Genomic DNA, 26,421 nt, shown 5'->3' with positions numbered 1-26,421 from the left:
TCATTTTTTAGTGTAATGCTTTATAATTTTTATATATATATATACATATATATATATGTATATATATTTACAAAGCTACCCATAATCAAGGTACATAAAAGTTTTTTCCAAAAATCCTTCTTGTACTGGTGGTCACTGATATGTTCCTATAGTTTTCTCTGTTCTAGAGTATTGTATCAGTGAAATTATCCAGTTTATGTAGTCTTATTTATTCTGACTTTGTTGTTTTAGCTCAGCACATTTGAAATGGACCTATTTTGTTTTATATGTTAGTAGTTTATCCCGTTTTTATTATGAGCACTTTCCCTTATATGCACTCCATTGTTACATGGATATACCTTCACAGTTTGTTTATCCAGGCATCGCTTGGAAACATTGTGTGTGGTTTTGGTGATTCTGAGTTAGGCTTGCTTTATTTTTATGTGAATATAGGAGTAGAATTCCTGGATCATGTAGTATAATTGTATGCTTTATTTTATGAGAAACTTTTAAACTCTTTTCAAAAGTGGACAAATAATTTTGCATTCAAACGAGCATTGTGTGGGAGTTGCAGTTACCCGGTGTCCTTGCCAGGACTTGGTGATGTTTAGAAATGCCGGTCGTTCTGGAAGCTGTGTCATGATCCTTCAGTTTGCCTTGCCCTTGTAAGTAATGATCCTCTGTTTATTTCCACTGTCCGTCTTCCTTTTGCAGTATTGAGGGCTGTGGGATGGAGCTCAGTGGTAGAGGGCCTTCCCATATGTGCAAGCCTTCAGCCTCTAGCACCGCAAACACACAACAAAGCAAGAAATACAAGATAAAGTTTGTTGAAACAAATTGCCCTCTTCCCCTTGTTTTTGACATGGTGTCTTACTGTGTAACTCTGGCTGGCTTCACACTTAGAAAGATCTACCTGTTTTTTATTCCCGTGTGCTGGGATTAAAGGCTTATGCTGTTATGCCCAGCCTATTTATTTATTTATTTATTTATTTATTTATTTATTTATTTATAGAGCACAGACCCACTTTTACTTATCTACTTGTCATTGGTTTCAATCTTTGAGAGAGAGAGCATCACACAGATTCTTGTCCAGCGGATTTAGCAGGAAGTTTACTTTGGAATTTAACACAAATCATGCCACTGTTTCCATGGGCCCCAATATCCCAAATTATACTGACTTTGTTCACTTTGTCACCAGGAAAAATATGTTATTGTTTGCTTTGAACAAATCCTATCTCTTACACAAGTGGAGTCTGATCTCACTTTGTACGTAAACACTGTTTTAGACTGGCTGTGTGCTCCCTGGGTTTTGGAAACCCCACCTACAGCCAACATATAAATGGCCTTAGACCTCTACACATATTTGCCTGTACAGTTCCTGTTCCCAGCAGACTTCCATGACTCCAAGACAGAGGAGAGGACACCTTGGGCTACTTAAAAATGGTTCTTTATTGGGATGGGAATTATTTTTTAGTGATGAAGTGCTCACTTAGCATTTAGAAGAACCTGGCTTTGAACCCCAGCACTGAAGAGAGGGCAGAGAATATGAAAGTTAATATTTTTAAAATTTTTAAAGGGTGTGTGTGTGTGTGTGTGTGTGTGCGCGCGCGCGTGCGAATTTATGTGTAACACATGCATGCAGGAGCCTATGGAGGCCAGACGAGGGTGTCAGATCTCCTGTAACCAAAGTTAACAGATAGTGTGATCCTTGTGTAGGGACTAGGAATTGAGCCCCAGTCCTCTGGAAGAGTAGCAAGTGTTCTTAACCTCTGAGCTGTCTCTCCAACCTTGAATGTCTTACTTTTTAAAATGGTTGTTTTTGTTATTGTTTTTGAATTTAGACAAGGTCTCATTTTGTAACCCATACTGAGGCTTGAACTTAGGATTCTTTTGCCTCAGCATTCCGAGTGTTGGAAGTATAAAGCATGCACCACTATGCCAGGCTTGAGGATATTTAATGTAATCCTGATATAAGTCAGTATTATTATTCTAGTGTATAACCTGTCTTTCTATTCTCTTAACACTGTCTTTGACAGAGCCAAAGTTTTGATTTTGGTGAAGTCTGGTTCATCAATTTAAAAAAAAAAAAATGTGCTTTTATGCCAGGCACACATATCCCAGCCCTTAGGAGGCAGAGGCAGGTAAATCTCTGAGTTCAAGGACAGCCTGGTCTACATAGTGAGTTCCAGGACAGCCAGGGCTTCTTAGTGAAACTTTGTCTGAAAAAAAGAAAAGAAAAATATAATTCCTTGTGGGAGACCGGCTCCCACCTTTAGAAGGGTTCTTAGGAGGAGGAACAGAGAGGGATAAGAAAGTATCAGGTAGAAAGAGAGACCTAGCTGACGAGAAGAAAGACAGAAACACAGGATAGCTTTGGGAGGGCTAGGGTCAGTATTCAGCAGCCTCATCCTTTATTGAACAGGGCTTTTTATAATAATGCCAAGGGGAGAGGCAAAAGACCTCCCCCTTTCAAGATCAAAGCACACTGTACAGCCAAGTATGGACCCTTCCAAACACCTGGTAAACATGCTAATGGCCAAATCATCCCATTATGCAGCCCTCTGGGTAAAATAAGCCCAGATTCTCTGACCCTGAGTAAGGTCTCACTAGGAAACCTCTGTGGGTCTCCACACTGCCTTTACTATCATCTTTAATAGTTTTGCCTAAGCCAAAGTTGTGAAGATTTTGATGTCCTGCATTTTGTGTATAGCTGTGACAAAGAGGTCAAAGTTCATGTTTTGGCATATGACTGTCTAGGACCTTTGGTTAAAAAGACTATCTTTTCAATATTTAATGGGCAGTCAGTCATATTTGTATGAATCTTTTTTGGGACTTCATTATGTTCCATTTGTGTTGATCTTGACTTTAATATCACACTGTCTTATTTACTATACCTTATTTACTTTAGCTTAATGTTCCGTGGAGTGAGTCTTGCAAATATGTCCTCCTTCTCTTTTTTGAGATGGGGCTCTCATGTGGCCCAGGCTAGCCTTGAGCTTGCTCTGTAGTAGATGACCCTCTGATCTTGCCTCTACCTTTCAAATTCAGGGATTACAGGTATGTTTTGCCGTACCTGGAGCTGGGCAGCCGACTCTGTTTCCTACAACCTAGGCAGGACTGTATCAGCTGAGCTACATTCCTAGCTGTGGATTTTTGTTCTAAATTTTTTTTTGGATTATTTTTTTTTCTTTTTCTATGTATATTTTAAGCTCAGCTTGTTAACAGCTACAAAAACTACTGATTTTTTTTTTTTGAGATTTTATTTTATGTGTATGGGTAAAGTTTTACCTCTGTGTATGTCTGTGCATCATCTCCTACAAAGAGATGTAGAGAAGTGTCCCCTGTAACATTGTCAATACTCCTGATCCGGTGAGGATCCTGAACCTTATTGGTACTTGTCTAGAACGAAGTCCCCAATGTAAAGACAGAAATCATCTACAAAAGCCTAATTGTGAAAGAGAATACTATAGGGCCATTTTTCACTGAGGACGAATCAACTGTAGGATCTGGAGCGATGCTCAGTGGTTAAGAGCAGAGGACCTGCGTTTGGTTCCCAGCACCCGTGTCAGGCAGTTCACAGCCGCTGGTACCTCAAGCTCCAGACAAGCTGATGGCCTTTGACTCGTCTTCACTGGCACCTGCATTCAGAGTGTGCACATCCATACCCCCCCCCAATTAAAAATAAATCTTTAAAATATTTTTCATTTAAATTCTTTTCATACAATATATTTGATTGTTTCCCCCTCCTCCAGCTCCTTCTAGGTCCTCCCCCACCTCTATTACCCACCCACCTAGATGTGTTCTCTCTCCCTCCCCTTCTCTCGTATCACTGGTCAGTACTCAAACTCAACACAGGAGTCAGTTTGCGTGCACACTTGCCAGTGAGAAACTAGTAATCACAACCAGGGACTTGGAGGTTTGGCAGTGATGGAGTCCAGAAAGAGTAGGTGTTCTGGGAAAGATCATTTTTAAATAACAGGAAGAAATAAAACACACTCCCACCCACAGACACAGTACTTCCTACCAAGATGCTGTTAAAACAGAAGGACAAAAGCATACCTGCAGCCCCTTTCTCCTTCTGGTTTCTACCTCAGTCTCTCAGATGGAAAGTCAGCTCCCACTTGGAGTGCTCTTCCCTATCTACAGATACTTTATTTCTTTTTGGAGACAAAGTTTTACTATGATGTTGGTTAAAGTTTTATGTCAACTTGACACAAACTAGAGTCATTTGGACCCAAATGAGAATGTCTTTATAAGATTTGCCTGTTGGCAAGTCTGTGGAACATTTTCTTGACTGCTGATTGATATGAAAGGGTCCAGGTCACTAGGGGTGGTGCCGTCCCTGGGCAGTTGGTCTTGGGTGGATAAGAAAGCAGACCTAGTAAGCCAGAAGGTAGGACTCCTCCAAGGCTTTTGCTTCAGTCCCTGTTTCCAGGTTCCTGACTTCCCTCAGTGATAGAATAGGACCCGAGAGTTTATAGACAGCTAAGAATCAATCCTGGCCTTTGCTTTCATGTCATTCTTTTTTTTTTTTTTTTTTTTTTGGCAAGGCTTGAGATGGAACCCAAGGCCTTGCACATGCTAAATGAGTATTCTTCCATTAAGGTACATCTTAGCTCTTTTGTTTTACTTTAAATAAATAAATCATTGAGTCAGTTCAAATAGTGCAGGTTAGCTGTGAACTGCCAATCTTCCTGTCTTTGTCTCCTAAATGCTGGCATTATAGATATGTATCATCATACCGGGCTTTGTTTACTTTATATGACTTAGTTTGGGGAATTTATTTATTGGGTTTTTCTTAGTCAGTGCTTTATTGCTGTGAAGAGACACCATGACCAAGGCAACTCTTGTGAAAGAAAACATTTCATGGGGAGTTTGCCTACAGTTTGAGCCTTGCTTACGGTCTTAGTCCATTGTCATCATCGCGGAGAGCATGGTGGCTGGCAGCCATGGTCGCTGGCAGGCACGGTGCTGGAGAAGTAGATGAAAACTATGAACTGCAAGCAGCGAGACTGACTGAGACTGAGTGTTTGCTGTGTGAACACACATTAGAATCCTTAGAACATGTGTTTTGCCCAGAGTTGATTCTTGTGTGTGTGTGTGTGTGTGTGTGTGTGTGTGCGTGTGCATGTGCACCACAGATCAAAGGTGATGCCTTCTTCAATTGTGCCCAACTTCCTTCCTTCCTTCCTTCTTCCTTTCTTTCTTTCTTTTTCTTCCTTCCTTCCTTCCCTTTTCATTTCCTTTTTCCTTTTTCCCTTTTTTCCTTTTCCCTTCCCTTCCCTTCCCTTCCCTTTCCTTCCCTTCCCTTCCCTTCCCTTCCCTTCCCTTCCCTTCCCTTCCCTTCCTTCCTTCCCTTTCTTTTCCTTCCTTCCTTCCTTCCTTCCTTCCTTCCTTCCTTCCTTCCTTCCTTCCTTCCTTTCTTTCTTTCTTTTCTCTCTTTCTCTCTCTCCCCCCCCTCTTTCCTTTCCTTTTCTTTTCTTTATTTATTTGAGACATGGTTTCTCTGTATCAGCCCTGGCTGTCCTGGAACTCTCTGTAGACCAGAATGACCTCGAACTCACAGAGATCCACCTGCCTCTGCCTCCTGAGAGCTTGGATTAAAGGCATGTGCCACCATTGCCCAGCTCCAACTTATTTTTTTAAGACACTGTCTCCTACTTGAATGTACTGATTGGCATAGCTAGCCAACAAGATCAGGGATCCTCTTGTTTCCACCTCCCCGGTACTGCTGTTACCGCCATGAGAGTCGTTGTCGGTCATATTTTATGTGGGTGCTGGGGATCTGAACTCAGGTCCTCATGCCCGTACAGCAAGCCCTTTACCAACTAACTGAGCCATCTTCTCAGCCCTCAGATTCCCACACATCTGTAAGGTCCCTGGAATACCACTGAATATGTCCGACTCACACTCGACATTTGTAGTATCAACATGTGTCTCAGAATAGTTAGAATATGATATTGTTGATGTGTACTTTGTAGGAAGTTGTGCTCTCTTTTATGCTCACTTGGCTATTAACCAGTGAATTTTTACTATCAAATGTTGTATTTTACTGTCCTAGAATGTCCTTATGATTTTTTAAAATAGATTTCTCTTCTGAAATTCTGTTTTCATTCATTTTTTTTCTTTCCTTCCTTTTTTTTTTTTGGTTTTTTGAGACAGGGTTTCTCTGTGTAGTTTTGGTGCCTTTCCTGGAACTCACTCTGTAGACCAGGCTGGCCTTGAACTCACAGAGATCCATCTGCCTCTGCCTCCCGAGGGCTGGCATTAAAGGTGTGCGCCACCACCACTGCTGCCCAGCTTTTTTCTTTTTCTTTTTTTTAAAACTATATTAATCATACTTTTAGGGTGAGTTGGTTATTTAAGGTGGATATCTTGGGTAACTTGCATGTAGTAGTTAACATTTCTGTTAGGATAGCTTCAGAAACACATTCTTTACATATTCATAGCTCTGTCCTATGGTGGAAACGACATGAGGTTGAATGTTCTATAATATATAGCCTTGGTTTTAGATCACAAGACCACTTGAGTGGAGCTTTACGTTTCTTGTCCTCTGGAAGATTCCATTTTTGCATGTAAAATGAAAGTTACCCAAGCTGCCTAGTAGTCTTGCTGAAGGAAAATTCCTAGCATGCTCAGCCGTACATGCTTGTTGCTTCCAATCTCGCGTCTCCGGTTGGGTGTTGTAATTGGTGCCTTTTAGTTTTTCAGTGTTTTCTCACTGTCACCTCTAAGCTTTGATTCTTTTTCTAATTACATAATTTTCTTTTTTAGATCTGTAAATAAGAAACAAAACCCAGAATTATACTTAAGGAGAATCACTCCTTAATAGAGTTTTTATCTTAATGAAAATTATTTCACTCCCATAGTTTCTCTAATTTTCTGTTAGATGAAATTAAATTTTAGTTTTAAAAAATCTTATCACAGTTTTCTCAGATATTCTCAAATATCAATTCCCTTTATAATTTTGTACAGCATTTTATGTATGTGTTTACGTGCACTTTTCTAGAAGTCCAAAACCTTCATCATTCATAAAGTACCAGTATAACCTTAAGAACGTAAGATTCACTTGCTAACCTGACGGAACGCCGCCGTGCAGTTGTGTATCCTGAGCCCCTTTCAAGTCCCCCAAGCACTGCAGGACGAGGGGCCTTCTGTTGGGCACATGTCTGCAGTTGTTGAGGTCTCGCCATCCAACTAACTGCTCCCTTGTAACAAACCCCAACGTCCTAATGCTGGGTTGGGCTTCTTGCTGCAGCCACACTTTGAAAGTCCGTGTTCATATGCAGATTTTAAGAGGTTTTTACATACCAGAAGGAAATTTGTTGCAATTTCTTTTTCTTTTTTTCCTTTTATTTTATTTTACAATACCATTCAGTTCTATATATCAGCCACGGGTTCCCCTGTTCTCCCCCCTCCCACCCCTCCCCTTTCCCCTAGCCCACCCCCCAATCCCACCTCCTCCAGGGCAAAGCCTCCCCCGACTGTGATCAACCTGATTGACTCAGTCCAGGCAAGTCCAGTCCCCTCCTCCCAGACCGAGCTGAGCGTTCCTGCATAAGCTCCAGGTTTCAAACAGCCAGCTTATGCAATGAGCACAGGACTTGGTCCCACTGCCTAGTTGCCTCCCAAACAGATCAAGCCAATCAACTGTCTCACCTATTCAGAGGGCCTGATCCAACTGGGGGCCTCTCAGCCTTTGGTTCATAGTTCATGTGTTTCCATTTGTTTGGCTATTTTTTTTTTCAATAATTGAGTAAAACTGAAATTTATTATAAGCCACAGTCGTCCTAGGGACCTCCATGCTATATATATAGCCTCCATGGTTCTATGGGTTGTGGTCTGATTGTTCTTTATTTTATATTTAGAATCCACTTATGAGTGAGTACATACCATGACTGTCTTTCTGGGTTTGGGTTACCTCACTCAGGATGATTTTTTCTAGTTCCATCCATTTTTGTTTGCAATTTCTTTTAAGGAATCTATTAATATTTTGGTTTATCTTGGCGAATTGTAGGCTTTATATTTGTAATGACACTGAGATATACTTAATTTTCAGCTCACCACTGGAATATGAGATTTAACATTAATTCAGAACAAATGGAAGTGATTCAAGTAATTTTCTCTTAAGTTAAAAGTAATTCATTCTAAATTATAGTTTCTTTCTAGTAGCCTCAAAACCATTATTGTTTCACTTATTTCCATGAATTCCATTTGTATAAATACAAAAGGATGGATCTTTATTTGAAAAACACACAAGGGTTAAAAATAATCAATGCACTAGTGGCATTATTCTAGTTAAATTTTAATTGACAGATTACAAATTTAGCAGTTTGAATTTCAAAATGTTTTAAATAAGAAATTGAACATTTGAAATTTGCCTTGACATTGCTTAATACAATGAACAGATCCAATTCAAATAAGTTTTAATTGCAGGTTTAAGTTGTTGAACTTTAGTAAATAGTTGTAAAAATTTGAAAAACCATGTTTTCAAACAACAGATTGTGAGTAAATTAACCACTGGTGATGAATTTTAAGTAATGGTGTTAACCAATTCAGGATGCTATGACTGGCTGCACGTCCTGTGAGATTCATTGGTGTTTGGTGGCTTATAATGTGAGCTTGTGCATGGGTTAGTACTTTATTCCTTACGGTTACACAGAGGCCTGAGGAAATCAGACTTCAATGTTGATGGAGTCCATTTTATGTTTTAGTAGTTGAGATTTGGGTGGTTTATGTTCACTATTTCAAGCTTACTTCTCGATTCTTCTTTAGAAGTTATAACTGTATGCCACATTTACTATTAATTGTTGGCTAATCATCCTTTAGCCATTAGAATTTTATGAATCCTAATGTTTTAATTTTCCTTGTCATTTTTTTTTTTGTTCTGGCTCTTCCACGATTTTATCAAAAAATTGTGCCAAAGAAGATAAAAGTAAACACAAATGCTTAGTTTAAGTCTATGCTGCCTGTTCAGTAATTAAAATGTTTTTTTAATTTTATTCACTCTAATAAAGCAATTATATTAGAACTAGCTGACAGCAAGAAGAATATAACTAAAGATGTTGTAATGTTAATATTATTGTTGAAAACATTGTCATTCATAATGAGCTTTGATGAGGAAGGTTGCTGAGGTATAGATGCTGGGAGCTGCCTTTCTAACCCAGGTTCACTTCGTGATAGTATCTATCTCACAAAGCCTTGTTTTGCTTACATGGTGTAAGTTGGTAGTCTTGGTTCTTCTAATTCAAGACTCCATGTGATAAAAGTAGGTTTCTTGTTGATAGCCTAGGCAGGACCGAGGATTCATTGGTAAAGAACCACTAACCTGTCTTTCCACCCCAGCCTGTGAGGACTGAAAAGGATTAAGGCCCACTGTAGGGAACTTACTGAAGCTGCATTCCCTTTCTCCTGTTCTTTCAGAGAAACAGAAGATTTTTTTAGTTCCCATGACTGTCAATCTGGTATTTTTCTCAAGCACTAAATTCTCTGAAGAAAGATAATATGACTTATTTTTAGAAAGTGGCCTAAAAGGATACTGTTTTGTTGGTATGTCATGTTTGATATGTATATGTTTTTTCTGATCCTATTAACTTAGAATATTTTGAATTCACAAGGCAGTATAATCACTTAAAATTTAATGACAGGTATTTATAGGATTAGATTTGCTTGTCCAGTTAATAGATATTAGGTTTGGCTGTGTTGAATTTTAATATTTCATTAGAATCTGACAACCCTGTGGACATAAACACTTAACTTTTATTTCTAGATGACTGTAATTAAAATGTGCTTTGTTCTCACTGAAGTTTAAAAGCTTTGAAATAGCTTTTATAATGCTGGAATGTCATATTTCCCCCACTATCTGCCAAATTGGTATTGTACTTTATCTTGAAAATATATTTTGATTTTGTGAACTAAAAATAATTGCATAGTATTAAACATTCTCCATGGTTAAGCCTTTTTTCTTCCATTTAATTTGATCTTTTGTTGTTACTAACAAATAATTTGTGGCACAGTTTCTTTCTTTACTTTTCTTTTTCTTTTTTCTTTTTTAGAATCATTGCCGGAATCACTTACTTGTCACCTTAGTGTGCTAGAAATGTTCTCCTCAAATCAAGGGTTCTTTCTGGTTTTGTGTGTTCTCACCTGCTCCTCGCTGTAAATCATTGAGATGTCAAGTGCAGTGATTAATTAGGCTGCACGTGCAAGTGCCTTTTTTTCACCTGTCAAGCAGGAGAGACGTCTTCTAGCAAGATTAGATGGTGCTGATTCACAGCTTTACTTCAGCCTTCAACCGTGGAGAAATAGTGAATATTCAGATGATTATACAGAATATGGCATAGCAAACTTTGTTTGCTTTAGAATTCTTAATATTATGGGATACAATTATATCCAACATTATCATTGAGCTCCTAATTAGAAGCAAAGAATAAATTCGAAGTTCCTACTTAAGTATTTTAGAATTTTAGGTTCATACTTTGTAATTATCTTTTACACAAATGTTGGTATTTGATTTAAGTAAAAGTAAATATTTTTAAGTTGGTAAATGTCATGTGTATGTGTGCATGTGTATATATACGTATGTATGATAATGCGCTGTTCTCACTGTATATAGCATGACTTATACATTCTGGTAACTTAATATGGTAAAAACCACTCTTTTCTTTGAATAATAAATATTTGCAGAATGTACTGTTAAGTTTTTAGGAACTACTTTTATATCATTTTACTATAAAACAACAGACTTCAAAAGCTACTTCTCCCTACCCTGGTTCTTTAATTTTCCCCATCTTCTTTTAAACCATCAGTACAAGTAAAACCTCAAATTGTATAGTAATCTTAATCTATTATTAAAAGGTCCTAGAAAGGAAGATTACAAGGTGGATTCAGGTTTTGAAACGGTTTTACCATTGGTTTAGCAGCGGGTGGGCAGGCAGATGCCTGCTCAGAGTAGAACCTATTGCCATTTTTCACCATTGATAGAGTAGCCTTTCAGAGTCAATGAGCTCTGTCAATGTGAGCTTGTCAAGGCTACAACTTCATAGACCTGAGAGGCGGTTTGAGAGGTCAGCCCTTTTCAGGTTCGCTGTGATGCAAATGAACTCTAATGCTTAAACAACTATTGGAATTTTTATGTCTGCTCCTTGTTCTTTTTTCTTCACAAAGTCATTGACGAGACATTCAGTGCTTTTTAAATTGGAAGTTGCATTGTGCTAAAGACCTAGTACAGATTTACGGAGGGCTGAAAGCAGTTAGATCATGTTCTTTTCATGGTGCGATTAGAATCAAATCGATTTCCCTACAGCCTTCAGCATTCAGATGGCAATTTTAACAAAGCTTGGGGGCTAGACAAGGGACCAAACGACTGAACTGAATGTTAATTACACTCTGCAGCCTTATTTTCTTTTGATTTGGGGCTGACTGGCAACTAAATTAACAAAAAGTGTGACCATAACTGCTGCCCTATTTTCATTTAAAAGGAGAGCTGCCTCTAAAAGGCTATCTTACAAAGAAACAAGTGAGGGCTGCTGATCATCGCTAACAAGGGCACTTTTTCTTTAAAATTCTTGCCAAAAAGACTGTTCAAAAATTGTAATAAATTAGTCATTGACATATTATTGCCAGAAAATAGTTGATTTTCTGATTTTTATGACATAAAATTGGAAAATATAAGCACTCGTGGTCATTTGTTGCTAGCTATGAATTATAATTGGCACCTATGTGACTTGAGTGTCTTTATAGCAATTCAGCCTGCTGAAATGTAACACCGGGTTACAGTAGATACTTTCAATAAATCCTAACGTTTTTTATGTAACAGACTTCCAGACCAGCTTGTTCTACCAGCTTTTCCCCTCACCCAGTCTTGGTTGGCATGCAAGTTTTGATGTGATGATCAGTACTTATTTACAGTTGTGCCACAGTTAGTATCGGCAGCCGCCTTTTTCCTTCACAAGAGAGCTGCTACTGCCTCATCAGGTTGCAGTCGGTCGCGTAGCAAGCAGTACTGTCACTTCTGCACCTGCAGTGGTCGTCTCCTCCTGACACCTGGCTCCACGCAGTAGCTGCCTCATCCACACTCCCAAGTGAGAAGTGGCCCATGCTGCATGTCTGCGTCACAGCAGCTGAGGGGGCCCTGAGCCGGTCGGAACCCCTGCATTAAGAATCGAATTTGACTCTCAGATACCACTTTCATGTTGCCTTAAATAAAAATGGGCTCTGTTCGAAAACTACAGTAACCATCAAACTGAATTTTCTCATACAGTCCTCAAATTAGTTTGATTTATAACTTATTTCCCCCCTTTATTAACCTTCAATTAGTAGTTTTTTTTAGATATACCCTAAAGGCTGTTTGTATTTTGCTAACTAATATTTGAATTAATACTGTTTTTAAAATAGAGATTAAGGAATCTTCATTACTATTTAAATACTGCAAAATGTTTCCTAAAGAAGTGGGGATTTAAGTTTAAATTAAGTAAATGAAATGACATTTGCTTTTTAGACTAATAGTTTTAAATCAGAGGCTAGTAAGTTCAAAATACTTTAAAAATTAAGCTTATGTATTTCAAAGAAAATTGATGTTTCTTTACAAACTACTGTCTCTGATGAGGTTGCTCCTTAGTGCTGAACATGGAGAGTACAGGCCACTCTTGCTTGTCATCATTTTATACTTCTTCCCTTTTCACACAGAAAGCAGCTGCCAAACAGCTTTTCTAAAGCCAGTCAAGAGTAAACTTTCCCCTCATTTTTCTTCCAGACACGAAGATCGATTGAGAAGTTATTAGAATGGGAAAACAATAGGTTATACCACAAGGTGAGTGCTGGGGGAGCAGCTCCGGACTGCTGGGGGCTGAACTGCACAGTATGGAAACAGATGCTTTGTTGGACTGCAAATGTGAAGGGTGGACGAATGGGTGAGCCTGGTGCCCAGGACAACGAAGCTCATCTCTCTTCTTTTCCCCTCCTTCGTGTCTAGCTGTGCTTGCACTGGAGACTGAGCAAAAGGAAATGTGAAACGAACAACATGATGGAATATGTAAGTTAAAGGGCTGTTTTGTGAGTTTCTCTATTAAATGATCATTTATTTTGTTTCTGATCTTATTCTTTCCATGATTATTAATCAGCAAAGGTGTCAGGAGCTTAATCTCCTGAGTGCAAGGATTTTCTACGGTTCACAGATGCCTGGGTTTCATGTGCAAGACTGATTTATAAAGTTATGAATGACTTGAAAACAAGGCTTCACTGTGTTCTGAAAAATAATAAATTAATTGCCAGGATAAAATGGCCTGAACATGTGTTGATGGAGTGTGAAATTTTAGATGCTGTATAAAGAATAACCACAACCTTGGTTACGCAGCACGTCAGATATGGAGTTTTTATATAATGCTAATCAGGTTTCCAAGTATGGAAGAGAACCTTTCAGCTAAGCCGTTGGAGCCTGAGAAGCCTTTATGGACTTCGGCTGCCTATGTACCTCATGGCTTTAGAGGGTTCCAAAGTGTTGCTAGAACATTGCTTTGTAAAGTTACCTTAAATGTAAACAGATGTTGGCCAACCTGCTTTGTCCTTTAAAACATGGCTAAGTTTGCATACACTTACATAAATGTGTCCACACATAATCATTTTAGAAATTTAGTTTATTGATGCTCTTGATTTATTTGAATAATTGCTCTCTGTTTGAAAAGTTCAGAATACTTTAAGAAGTTTTGAATTTATTAATTCTTCTTGAGCTTGAATGTTTTACTTCAAAACCTGGAAAAGTTATTAGATTAAAAGAAAAAGATTTAAGAAAGGAAGTAATTGTTGAAACTAAAACCAGTCTTTGTGAAGGACCTGGTGTTACATTTCTGAGGAATTTTCACTGTTCTTTGAAACAATATGATCCTCATTGTGTATATGTATAAAAGATTGGTTAAAAACCACTTCCCAGTTCTCTGTTATCAGACAGCCACATCTCCTTGCTCTTCTTGAGCAGTGAAGATAATTTACGGTTCTTTCCCCAACCCCCAGACTATCTCTGTTCACAAACTAAGCACGTGAGGTCTTCACTTTAAATTTCGTTACATTTTGAGGGTGAGAAGGGACTATGTTGCTTCTTTGCAACCATGAAAAGGGACACTTGAGTGACTGACCGACTGTGTGAGGTTGGCCTGGACAGGTACTAGCCATCTCACCGTGGATAGGAAGAGTTCTGTTACCCATTGGGGGCAGTTCAAGGGCTTCAGGAAACACTCACAAACCCGAACACCAAGCTTAAACCTGAAGCTTTAATTACTTTTTACATGTTTGTGAATTTACTTTGGGAAGGAAAAAATGAAAGTTAATAACAAACTGGAAATAGCCCAATGATAGAGCACGTGCCTGCCACAAAAGGGGTTGGATTTCCTGCATTGAGAAAAGAAAAATCTAGATTATGTGATTTCCAAGTGGAGCTCTATGAAGAACATTCATTCATACGGCATATGAACCTTATTTTATTTTTAAAAGAATTATTTATTTATTTATTTATTTATTTATTTATTTATTTATTTATTTATTTATTTATTATCTATACAGAAGAGGGTGCCAGATCTCATTACAGATGGTTGTGAGCCACCATGTGGGTGCTGGGAATTGAACTCAGGACCTCTGGAAGAGCAGTCAGTGCTCTTAACCTATGAGCCATCTCTCCAGCCCCCCCTTATTTTATTTTTAAGAAATTCTTTCATTACAATTAAATTAGTAGTTTTTTAAAACATTCTAAACTGTATACTTCATGAAAAAATTTAATTTCCCTTGAGTTTTTACATAGTTAAGTACTTTTAAGTGAATTTTATTTCACATTATCATAGAAGGTATACAAAAAGTACTTTAAAAATTACTTTTAAAGTGATTTTTAGATATTCTTTGTTTGTTTTTGTTGAGATAGGGTTTCTCTGTGTAACAGTCCTGGCTGTCCTGGAACTCGATTTGTAGACCAGGCTGGCCTCGAACTCACTGAGACGTGCCTGCCTCTGCCTCCCAAGTGTTGGGATTAAAGGCGTGTGCCACCATAGATATTCTTAGAGTATGTCTATTTGTGGTAGTTCAAAATAGGAGTAAACAAAGCTTCAGAACCCCTTTAAAAGCATTTGAGCATCATAATCACACATAGTCTAGTAAGAAGAAAAAGCCTCCTTATTTAATGAACTTGAGCCTTTCTGCTGTGCATATATATATGCCTTTGCCTATAATTTATACAACCTTGATTGTTAAAGTGAAGTACTTCCCTTTAATTATGTTTTGACTGTTAGAAATAATCTAGAAAATAAATAACCATGCAAAACTATTTGTTTTATTGTTTGTCACTCGGGAATGAAGTACGCGTGGGGTTTGTGAAGGAAAACGTTCACAGTCAGGGCACTGTCCTCTCAAAACTAAGGCAGATTCAGAGTTAACAGTAGTCATTGTGGACTGGAGAGTTGGCTCCTCAGTTAGGAGCGCTTGTTATACTTGCAGAGGATGCAGGTTAATTCTTAGCTCCTCCATGTCTGCTCATAACTGTCTGGAACTCCTCTCTCAGAGGATTTGACATTCTCCTCTAACCTCTGAGGCAACAGGCATACACATGGTGCATATTTATATACACACACGAATGGTACATGTATATACCATATTTCCATTCAGCAAAACATAAATGTGCATAAAGTAATAAAAATTAGCCACTTTTTTTTTTTGGTTTTTCGAGACAGGGTTTCTTTGTGTAGCTTTGGTGCCCATCCTGGATCTCACTCTGTAGACCAGGCTGGCCTCAAACTCACAGAGATTCTCTGCTCTGCCTCCCGAGTGCTGGGATTAAAGGTGTGCACCACCACCACCACCACCACCACCACCACCACCACCACCACCACCACCACCACCACCCAGCCAAAAATAGCCACTGTTTTACACTTTGCATATACACTGTAAAATAGTGTACTCACCCCTGGGGCCTGAAATTTAAAAACACTACAGTGGAAGATGTGTTTGAATACTGAAATATTTATTCAATGTGAACTTGCAAGTCATTTGAATATTTAATCGTGAACTTTTAGAGATACAAAGAACCTTTTCATCTAGTCCAACCATTTATTTATAGATGAGAAACATGAGAAAGAGGAAAATCGAGTACAAATAAAGGAGCTGGGTGGAGGAAAAAAAAGTACTTTTGAAAAGATGTATTTATGTTTATTTATATAAGAATGAATGTTTGCCTACATGTATGTCTATGCACCATGTTTGTGCCTGGTGCCCTTGAAGGCCAGAAGAGGCCTTGGATCCCCTGGAATTGAAGTTGTGAGCCGCTGTGTGGGTGCTGGGAAGCGAATCCAGGTCCTCTGCAAAAACAGCCAGTGCTCCTAACCACTAAGCTATCTTTCCAGCCCCACATTTTTTTTTAAACATACATTTTATTTATACTTGGACAATTTCAGACATGTGGAATGTATTTTGTTCACCCCTCCTTCTTCAATATCTTAACTTCTCCTCTTCCTCACTTCCTCTGGAGCCCTTCTTCTCAACACAGCCCTCCTACACTCCATGCTTCTCTCTGTCTTTGTTAAAGTAACCTGCTGAGTTCAATTAGGGTTGCTGGCATGTGCATTGGTACAGGATTATTTACTGGATCACGGGCAACTGACCAGTGCCTACACCCCTGAAGGAACATGATTATCCCTCTCCCAGCAGCTAGGAATTGCCAGTTGCTTCTCAGTTAAGGGGTAAGCTTGCATGAGTCTTTGCTGCCTCTACCCTAGAATCTCGACCTGCAAAATCTCGTGCAGGTAGCTACAGCTGCTATGAGTTCATGTGCAGTGAGCATGCCATGTCCAGCAGTTAGTTTCCTGGGCTCTTTTCCTTAGGTTCTTTCCTCCCCCTCTTCCTAAATGTCATCCGAGCCTTTGTCCTGGCAGGAGTAATAGAGATACTTTGACGAGGGCCGAGCACTCCACAAGTACTTCTCAGTGCGAACATATTCTAGGAAGCTAGTGAATGGATGCCTTGTATGTAAGTAACAGGGCAGGACAGTGGCATGGGTGACCCCTAAGGCTTCCTGAGGGTAACTAGAAAGGGAAAGGAGTGTTTGTGAACCAAGAAGGGAAGTACTTTCTTTATTGAGGAAATCAAAAAGCCAGTAGAACTCAAGATGAAAATGAAAGTTCCCTGGCCCAGATGGTAAATCAAGTACACGATCAGAGCCTCCTATGTCAAGACACAGTTTCTGAGAAAAATGAGGTCCCAACTTTAGAAATTATTCACATCAAATAATTTTTTAACAATAAAAATGCTTTACTGGCTGGGCAGTGGTAGCACATGCCTTTAATTCCAGCACTTGGGAGACAGAGACAGGTAGATAGATCTCTGTGAGTTTGAGGCCAGCCTGGTCTACAAAGTGAGTGAGTTACAGGACAGGCTCCAAAGCTACAGAGAAACCCTGTCTCAAAAAAGAAAAAAAAATGCTTTACTGTATCTATTTGTCAACAATATTTTTATAAAGTTTGACTTCTTTACTGTTCACATAATTTTTTAAAGATTTTGTTTTTATTTTATGTGTATCAATATTTTGTCTTCATGTATGTTTCTGCACCAAGTCTCTGTCTGGTACCCAGGGAATACAGAATAGGGTATTGGAACCCCAGGAACTAGAGTTAGACATGATTGTGAGCTGCCGTGGTAGTGCAGGGAACTAAACATGAATCCTTTTCCGAGCCATCTCTCCAGCTCCCTCAAACAGTTTTTTGACCTGTATCTATTCTATCTAGAATTGGAACATGGGAAGATTTAATATAACAGTATAGTTCAAGTTCAGAATAAAAATTAGCTGTAGTCAGCTTGAATATTTATGTTACAATATTTTCACAGTTTCCTTTGGTTTACTACTAAAAGTGCCTTTGGAACAATTTTAACTAGTTTTGCTAAGAGAAGGGCTTGGGAAAAAGAAATAGTTGGGTTACAGGTACACACCTGTGATTGCACCTTTCTAGAGGCTAAGGTCTCTAGAGGACTGCTATTTGAGAGCAGACATTCCTAAGAAATCAGTACCCAGAACTAAAAAGAAGTCTGGCTGGGGAAGAGGCAGAGAGAGAATGAGCATAACTCCTGGGAGAGAGCGAGTGCATGCATGTGAGCTGGGTAGGGTGCTCCTGACTATCACCCCAGCACTTGTGGGGATTGGTGAGAGTTCAAGGCCAGCCTGAATTATATCATGAATTCCAGTTGATCCCGAAAACCCTGTCTTCAGAATTACAGAAGGAGGAAGAAGGAAGTACTCATGCAGAGCTCATCTGTCCTGCTGTGGTAAACTGTAAGCGACTCTGGGACATAGAGAAGACTATGGGATTAGGTCGATTAAAGAGAAGAAATACTAATACAAATAGTGATTAACTATATAAACTATGGTAGAAAAGGCAAAGCTTTGGAATTTAGGTTTTTGTTTTTTTTTTTTTTGTTACTGTTATCTTTTGTTCTTTTGAGATAGTCACTATGTAGCCCCAACTGTCCTAGAACTGGTTATATTGACCTTACTGTGCTTGAACTTAGAGATATGCCTGCCTCTGCCTCCCAAATTCTGGGATTTGTGCCACGTCCAGCTTCTTTCTCTTTTAAAAAAATACTTTCTGTTGTGTGTATGTGTGTGTGTGTGTGTGTGTGTGTGTGTGTGTGTGTGTGTAGGTGTAGGTGTCTACGACAGATGAGGGTATTGGATCTCTCAGCTGGAGTTAAAAGGTAGTTGTGAGCTACCTGATGTAGGTGCTAGGATCTGAACTTGCATCCTCTAGAAGAGTAGCAAGTGTTAACTTCTGAGTTATCTCTTAAGCCTCCTACACAGTCTGCTTTTTCTGCCTTTATAGTTCTTGATTTTACAGGTTATGAGATAATTCATTTTCTTCTACTTTATTTACATTTACTTACTTTGTATGTATGTGTGGGGGGGGTGGAGGGCACATGCCCCACACGTGTAGAGGTCAGAGGATACCCTAGAGGAGTTCTCTCCTTTCTCCATCTAAGTTCCTGGGCCTGAACTCAGGTCATCAGACTTGGAGGCAAGTCCCTCTCTGCAAAATCATTGTGCCTGTATGTTGCCCGAATTGTTAGAAGGTCTTATTAACAAAAACAAACCCAAGGCCAGGTATTGGGGTGAACGCTGGAAGATCAGAGAAGCAGAACAAGCCACAGCTTCCTCACTTGGCCAGTTCCTCAGCTGATTCTGTTTCCTCAGACTGGAAGCCTCTGAGTCCTCATCCAGGATGAATCTCAGCTGAACTGCTGCTCAAAAGCCTAAAAGCTTAACCAGGCTAGTTCCTCGTCCTCACTCCTTATATGCCTTTCTGCTTTCTGCTATCACTTCCTGGGATTAAAGACTCTTGTTACCACGCCTGGCTGTTTCCAGTGTGGCCTTGAACTCACAGAGATCCAAACGGATCTCTACCTCTGGAATGCTAGGATTAAAGGTGTGAGTGCCACCGTTTCCTGGACTCTATGTCTGTCTAGTGGCTGTTCTGTTCTCTGATCCCAGATAAATTTATTAAGGTGCACAATATTTTAAAGAACACAATATCACCACACCTGTCTGGTCTAGAGCATTAGTTTCCTTGTCTGTCAGTGAGGACAATAAGACTTTGCTTAGGTTGTTGGGCTTAAATAGAGCTGTCCACTGAAAGCCCTTGTGTTCAGTTCTCAGTATTTCTCATTCTTTGAGGCATGCACGTGTACACATACTACTTCAGTATATCAAATGGAACACCTATGTTACCGACCTCTAATTACCTTCTTGCACTTCTGTAGATGGATTTTCTTTTGGGGCAGGGGAAGGGAGCAGCTCACAAAAAAAGACATGGAGACTTATTCATTATGAAAGCTGGGCCTTAGCTTAGGCTTGTTCTTAACTAGTTCTTATAACCCCTATCTTTTAGTCTACTTTTTTTTTTTTAATGTGACTTGGTTACCTTTATTCTGTATTCCCATCCTGTTTCCTTTCTGTCTGTCTGGTGACTCCACCTTCTTCCTCTGCCTTCTTCCTGGTGTTCTCTCTCTGCCTGGAAGTCCCACCTTTCTCTCCTGCCTTGCTATTGGCTGTTCAGCTTTTAACTACACCAATCACAGCAATACATCTTCACAGTGTACCCACAACAGACTTCTATTATTTTATTCATTTTTCATAGAATTGAAGGATATTTCACACTTGGTAAAGGTCCAGAAATAAAAAGAAAACTTAGTGTTGAGGTTCAAAGATATCAAATAAATGTCTGTTTTAAAAATTAGGGTGAACATGGTGGCATATGCCTTTAATCCTAGCACTTGGGAAGCGGGGACACAGATTTCTATGATTTCAAGGCCAACCTGGTATACATAAAGGGTTCCACGCCAACCAGGGTCACATAGTCAGACCTGTCTTTAAAAAGATAAAATTAAAGTTTTGAAATGTGTGTGGATTTTCAAAATAAAATTTTGTGTTATGTTAGCATGTACTAATTATGCTTGCTGAGCTTCATTATGACATTTTCATACATAAGTAGTGTATTTTGTTTGTACTCACACCTCCACTAGTCTCTCTTGTCCGTGTCCTGTTCTCACTGAGCCCCTTCCTTCTTGCTCTTCCCAGTACGTCCCTCTTCTACTCTTACATCTTTTTGGTTTTGTTTTCTAAGGTGGGGTTTCTCTGTGTAGACCCTGACTGTCCTGGAACTCGCTCTGTAGACCAAGCTGGCCTCGAACTCAGAGATCCGCCTGGCTCTGCCTCCCGAGTGCTGGGATTAAAGGCATGAGCCCAGCCTTACATCTTTTTTAAACAAATTTTAAGCAACAGAATATGACTGATGTTTGAAGGTTAAGAAAAAAAATCTGCTTTAAGTTGTTTACAACCCTTTTCTTCTCCTTTTACAGGTCATCCTCATAGAATTTTTACCAAAGACACCGATTTTTCGACCAGATTAGCATTTGCTTTATTTATAGAGACTTTGCAAGTGTGTTGTCTTTCCAATGGTGCCTTGCTTGGTGCTCTCCTGCTGGTGACATGATGCTGGTTCTACAGAATCGGGTGGTGGTTCTGTTTGTTTTGTTTTTAAATAACCGCATGTTCTATGTGTGCATATTTGTCAAACTTTGCAAGTTATTTCATACAGATGTTTAATACTTAAGTTATTGTGCTCTTTTCTGTTATGTATTCTGATTTTCAAGGATTACTTTTTGTATTCTCAAAAAAAAATACATTTGAACTTAGCATAAAAATGGTCAGCCTTTGTTATTTTGTCAACAAGGTTCACACGGTCCTTTGTCAGTTCCTTAACATTGAAAAACATACTTGTTGTCTGTTCTAACATACTCTTGTACTGTTTTTTTTTCCTTTCTGTTAGAATTTGCACAGTAGTATTTGAAACCAGTACATTTTCTCACATAGCCTTTTGGGCCTGCGCTGACCTTTCTCACACAGTTCCTGATGCTCTGTCTCAGCAGATACACTTTAGCTTTATGAAGAACTAGCAATGGTTTTGAAAAATCCCTGTCTTCAAAAGGTCGTTTTCCTAGAATAGACACATCACGAATGGTGTGCATGCAGCAGCAGTTGCTAGGACTCAGTGAGCTCACTGTAGTAGCATCGTCCTCAGTGCCAGTCGACAGGCAGAAAGGCATCTGTACCCGGTTATGGTCACTGCTCAGCGTATCTTACATACAGAAGTAGAGAATTACCCCTTCTAAATTCAAATGTTTCCAATCTAACAATCGGGGAATGGATATGTTTCTCGCTAGTTTGGAAAGAAAACAAACTTCTAGAATTAAAAATCATCTGATATAACACTAGTATATTGTTATATAGAGTAGATAGTCACTAAGGAATGGTGAATATGTTTAATACTATTTCCAATCTACCCATTCACTTTCAATCCAGTTATATACTTTTTTGATTGAATATTGGATATTTAAGTTCAGATCAGATTAGCTTATTACTTTTTTTTAGCTTATTCCTTTTAAATATAGACATACATATATTTTTTCTGTTTAGTTGTACATATCTCTCCACACTATAGATTTTCTGAATGGCCTATTTGTAGACTTTGTTTTTTTATAAGCCTAAAATTAAACACGTTTTAATGTGTGTCAAGAACTTGTTCCATATAATTGTGGTATCGAGCAATAATGTGAATAACGTTTGAAATTATATAAACTATGTTTAATAATTTGTATTAAGAATTGGTACCACTACCTTCCCCCCGACCCCATATTAAACCTTTTAAATACCAATTTTGTTAATTGATATACCTGTATTTCTAAAAGGTGTTTCTTTGTACTTCTCTAAAGTACTGTGCTTCTATATAAATTTGAATAGCTAAATTCCAGTATCTCAAATCCTATATGGGATTTTAGGAATTGTCTTTAAAATTTGGGTTTAAGATAGTGTCCCAACGTGTGTGTCTCTGTCTCTGTCTCTGTCTCTGTCTCTCTCTCTCTCTCTCTCACACACACACACACACACACACACACGAGAACTTAACAACTTGAATCCATAGAAAACATTTCTGTGATGTGCTTAGAGTACAAAGGATTTAAATGGTTCCCACTTTTCTTTAACCTTTATCTGGCCAGGGTAGGTATGTCCTACCACCGTAATTAGTGCAGTTCAAAACAATGTTGTCCCAAACTCCAGTGTTGCTGGGTTTCAGTGTGAACTGATTGTATAGTCACACAGTGCTGAACTGGCCCCAGGCTTCAGAAGGAGCAGCTAACCTTGATGACCATGCAGGCTATGCCGCAGTGTCCGTGTACACAGCTGTCGGTCTGTGGAATGCCTCTGCAGTGGGCTGCAGAGGAGACTTGGGCCTAGTTAAGAGCCGTTTGTCTCCTGTTGTTGGTCAAGATTATATTGTTGTAAGAATATTTTCACAATTAATATTAACTATAGGATTTGAAAAGCTTTTATAACTGTAATTAGAAATGTGTTCCCTACTGAAAAAGTCCCTAGAAATGTGTACTCCCACACTTCAGATGTACACAGAAAAGAGCCAAGATCCATGATATGTGCATTATCCTAAACCAATCATACCTCAAGCATTTAGAGCTTTCATTAATGGCTTACAGTATTATTATTTCTTAAATAATAAATCTAAGTGTCCATGTACTGGAAATTATTTATCAGAGGCATCCTTGTTACATGAACATCAGTCCAAGGAAATATTTTAAACAAAAGTTGTTCCTCAGCTCCTGTTTTCTGATCTTAAGTTTGTAAGTCATGAACCATCAGTGCTTTTAGACTGGCCAAGAAAATAGATTATTAGCAGGAAATCCAATGTATAGGTTTGTATATAAGCTAATAAATTACCTGTGATCTTTTTTTGTACATTACTGGCTTTTTACAGGTAGTCACTATTGCTATATAGAAACTTTTCCCAGATGATGTATTTTGCAAACTATTACATTTTACACACAACTGTGACTGTTTGGATTAGAATAGCTATTCTAAAGTCCAGTAGCAGTGGTAAAACTGATGTGACATTTTCAGCTTTGAGGTGAATGTTGCCCTTTTCTCACAAAGGGTTCATTGTATCTATCTAAATTAGCAGCAGATACTACACCAAGAGTCTTTAACACTAGATTTTAGTTATTCAGAATAGAAACCATGTAATTGTGTTGTAAAACCCAAAATAAATTTAACAAAACCTTGAATAATAGTAAACAATGATTTCCACTAATTAGTAGCATAGTTTTGTAAGTGAACAGTCTTCAGTTGGGAAGAAGGACACTTCCCCCATAGTTGTTTTCGAGGTGTTTATGGAGTGGTCCTGACTGTTACCTTGTAGACACAAGCCAGCTGTACAGGCTTTGGACAGTTTCCACTGCTGTGGAGGGGAAGGTGCTCCCCGGTGATATGTGCAGTCGGGACCTATGTTTGCAAGTTCAGGTGCACTGGTTTTACATGTTCTGTACATAGTCAGACTGTTGGAATTTCCATGATGTTTGGCTTCACAGTTTACCATGTGAAGTGTAGCTGCATGCCTGACGTCTCATTGTCAGATTTGCTTTGACTTGCTGTTGAACACCAGTGCTGAATCAAAAGTAAAGTATGTTTAAAGTCGTCCTTGCACTACACCAGCATCTGGTTGTGGGCCCCTCTGTCCTGACAAGCTGGGTATGTCACCTAAGGCCTGGTGGATGATGGGCAGCACCCTGCCACTGAACTACTTTCCCAAGCACTGCTCTCCTCTCAGTGGTCCAGTATTGCCACCTAGACCTGGGAATAGTTCACAATTGCCTTTTGTCTTCATTCCAAAAAGAAACCATTGAAGATGTTACTTTTTTGTTCTGGTCTGTTTTGTTTCCTGACGGACGAGCCTGGCCTTCAACTCTCAGTTCTTTTCCCTAGCTTACAGGTACCGAGATTACAGGCTTGTAGCAGGCTAATGTTTTCATTCTCATAGTACTGAAAACAGATTTCAAGGTGCTCATCCTGTTGTTTTGTTTTGAGATGGGCTCTCATCTAGTCCAGGCTGGCCTCAGTCCTTTTGTGCAACTGAGGGTTGCAGGCATTAGCTATGGTGCCACAAGATGCTCATCTTGAGTTCAGGACATTTCTGCTGTTTTATAATGTCATCAGATTATTTGGCCTCATTAGTTTGCTTTCATTATCAAAAGAAGAAGAAGATGTTATGATATGACCACCTCATGATGTTACCTTTGTTTAGCTGTTGTTTATTTTTTCTTTTCATTAAGCTTTATGTGAGAACAATGTACCTAGATGTTTAATGGTAATTATTTAGACGTAGAATGTCAGCATAAATGAGCTATTGTTAAATTTTGTGTTTAAAATTAGAGGTGGGGTCAGCCAAACATTAGGCAGAGAGAGAGAGAGAGAGAGAGAGAGAGAGAGAGAGAGAGAGAGAGGGGTCCCAGGTTATGGATGTCCACCAGATCCCTCCCTCGGAGCTTAGGAAGTCTGAGGAAGAGGTGGGAGAGGAGGAATTGTGGGAACCAAGAGGGGTTGAAGACTCCATGAGAGCATGGCCCACTGAATCAAACTAATGCCCAGGGTCCATGGGCATTTCAGGGGGTCACAGAGCCTGAAGTGGCATTCACAGAGCCTGCATGGGTCTGTACTAGGTTCTTTACATGTATGTTATGATTATTGGGGTTCTGTGGGACTCCTGAAAGTGGGACTGGGGGTGTCCCTGACTCTGTCTGCTCTTGGAACCCTTTTCCTCCTGCTGGGTTACCTTCCCCAGCCTTCATGTGAAGGGTTATGCCTGGTCGTACTGTATCTTGTGTCATGTTTTGTTAGTGTCCCTGGGAGGCTTGATCTTTTCGGGGGGGGGGGCGGGGAGGGACCTGGAGGATGGGGAACTAGGGGAAGAACTGAGGAAATGGAGGGAAGGGAAGTACGGTCAGAATATAGTACATGAGAGAAGAATTAAAAATGTTAAACAATTAGAAAAATTAGAGGTGGGGTATTCCCCATATGTACTTAAAATACTTTGTGTGTTTAAAGATTGGGGAAATGTTGACTATAATGAAAAAAAATAATGTGATCTTTTGAAACCTAGTTACACCTGAGATCATCAGTCAACCCATGTTCTCCCTTGCATTTCTAAACATGATACTCTTGAATTGGGAATTGACTGTTTTTTCTGTTTTTGAAAAATAACATATTGCCTTCTTAGCTTTGTATCTCAGAAGTATTTTAGTGAACTGAACACCAAACATTTTGTTTTGGACGAATTAGCTATCAATTGCTCTGTTGCTGGGTTTAAAGAAACAGCATCGACCAACCTTCAGTAGCAGATACCTTCCCCCAGAGCCTGGTGCAAACCTGGGTGCCCGCACTCTGGAGGCTGTGACAAGATGTAGAGGCTAGACAGGCTCAGAGAGCAAGAGAGAAGAGTGCTGGTGACGGAGCCGTGCTTGCTTCCTCCTGCTTCCTGCTTTAGGAAACGGTCCGGTTCTTTCTCTAGACACACACACTATTAACTGAAAGTCTAGAAGGAAAGCTGGGTGTGTTGGCCCCTGCCTTTTAATCCCATAGCTCAGCAGGCAGAAGCAAGGTTTCTGATTCGGGGGCCAGCCTGGTCTACAGAATGAGTTCTAGCCAGCCCAGGCTCCATAGTGAGACCCTGACTTAAGTTTTCATAACCCCCACAAAAAATCTAGACTGCACTAAATAAGATCATTCCCTCTGTTTAAGGGTTGATTTTTTACCTTTTTTTTTTTTTTTTAGCAGCATCTATTGTAGAACATGGTTTCCACCGATAATGCCGTGGCCAAAATTAAACTAAAGCATACCATTTTGTTTTTGTAGAACGTAATGGGTGAAGTAAAGCTGAGGCCATCTAAATCACATCACAGGAAACTCACGGACTGAGAAGGGTCTGTGGTCATGACTGAGTGACGTGCACACCCATGCACACTCTTAGAGTGGATAGCATTCTCACAGATGTCTGGGAATAAAACAAATTGACATCCTTAAGA

General features: G+C 39.3%; 1 protein-coding gene across 1 annotated transcript in view; it reads left to right on the top strand.

The window, feature by feature from the left end:
* Chic2 (cysteine rich hydrophobic domain 2) overlaps positions 1-22,209 on the top strand; it is a 46,778-nt gene extending 24,569 nt beyond the window's left edge. Inside the window, exons 4-6 of the mRNA XM_028859186.2 lie at positions 12,734-12,790; positions 12,953-13,012; positions 20,854-22,209. Of these exons, the coding sequence (XP_028715019.1) occupies positions 12,734-12,790; positions 12,953-13,012; positions 20,854-20,904 (168 nt within the window). The 3' untranslated portion in view covers positions 20,905-22,209. The remainder of the gene's footprint in view (positions 1-12,733; positions 12,791-12,952; positions 13,013-20,853) is intronic.
* The last annotated feature ends 4,212 nt before the right edge of the window (positions 22,210-26,421 follow it).

This window comes from Peromyscus leucopus, chromosome 10, assembly GCF_004664715.2.
Source record: "Peromyscus leucopus breed LL Stock chromosome 10, UCI_PerLeu_2.1, whole genome shotgun sequence".
NCBI lineage: Eukaryota > Metazoa > Chordata > Mammalia > Rodentia > Cricetidae > Peromyscus > Peromyscus leucopus.
This window is presented reverse-complemented; position numbering and strand designations above follow the sequence as displayed.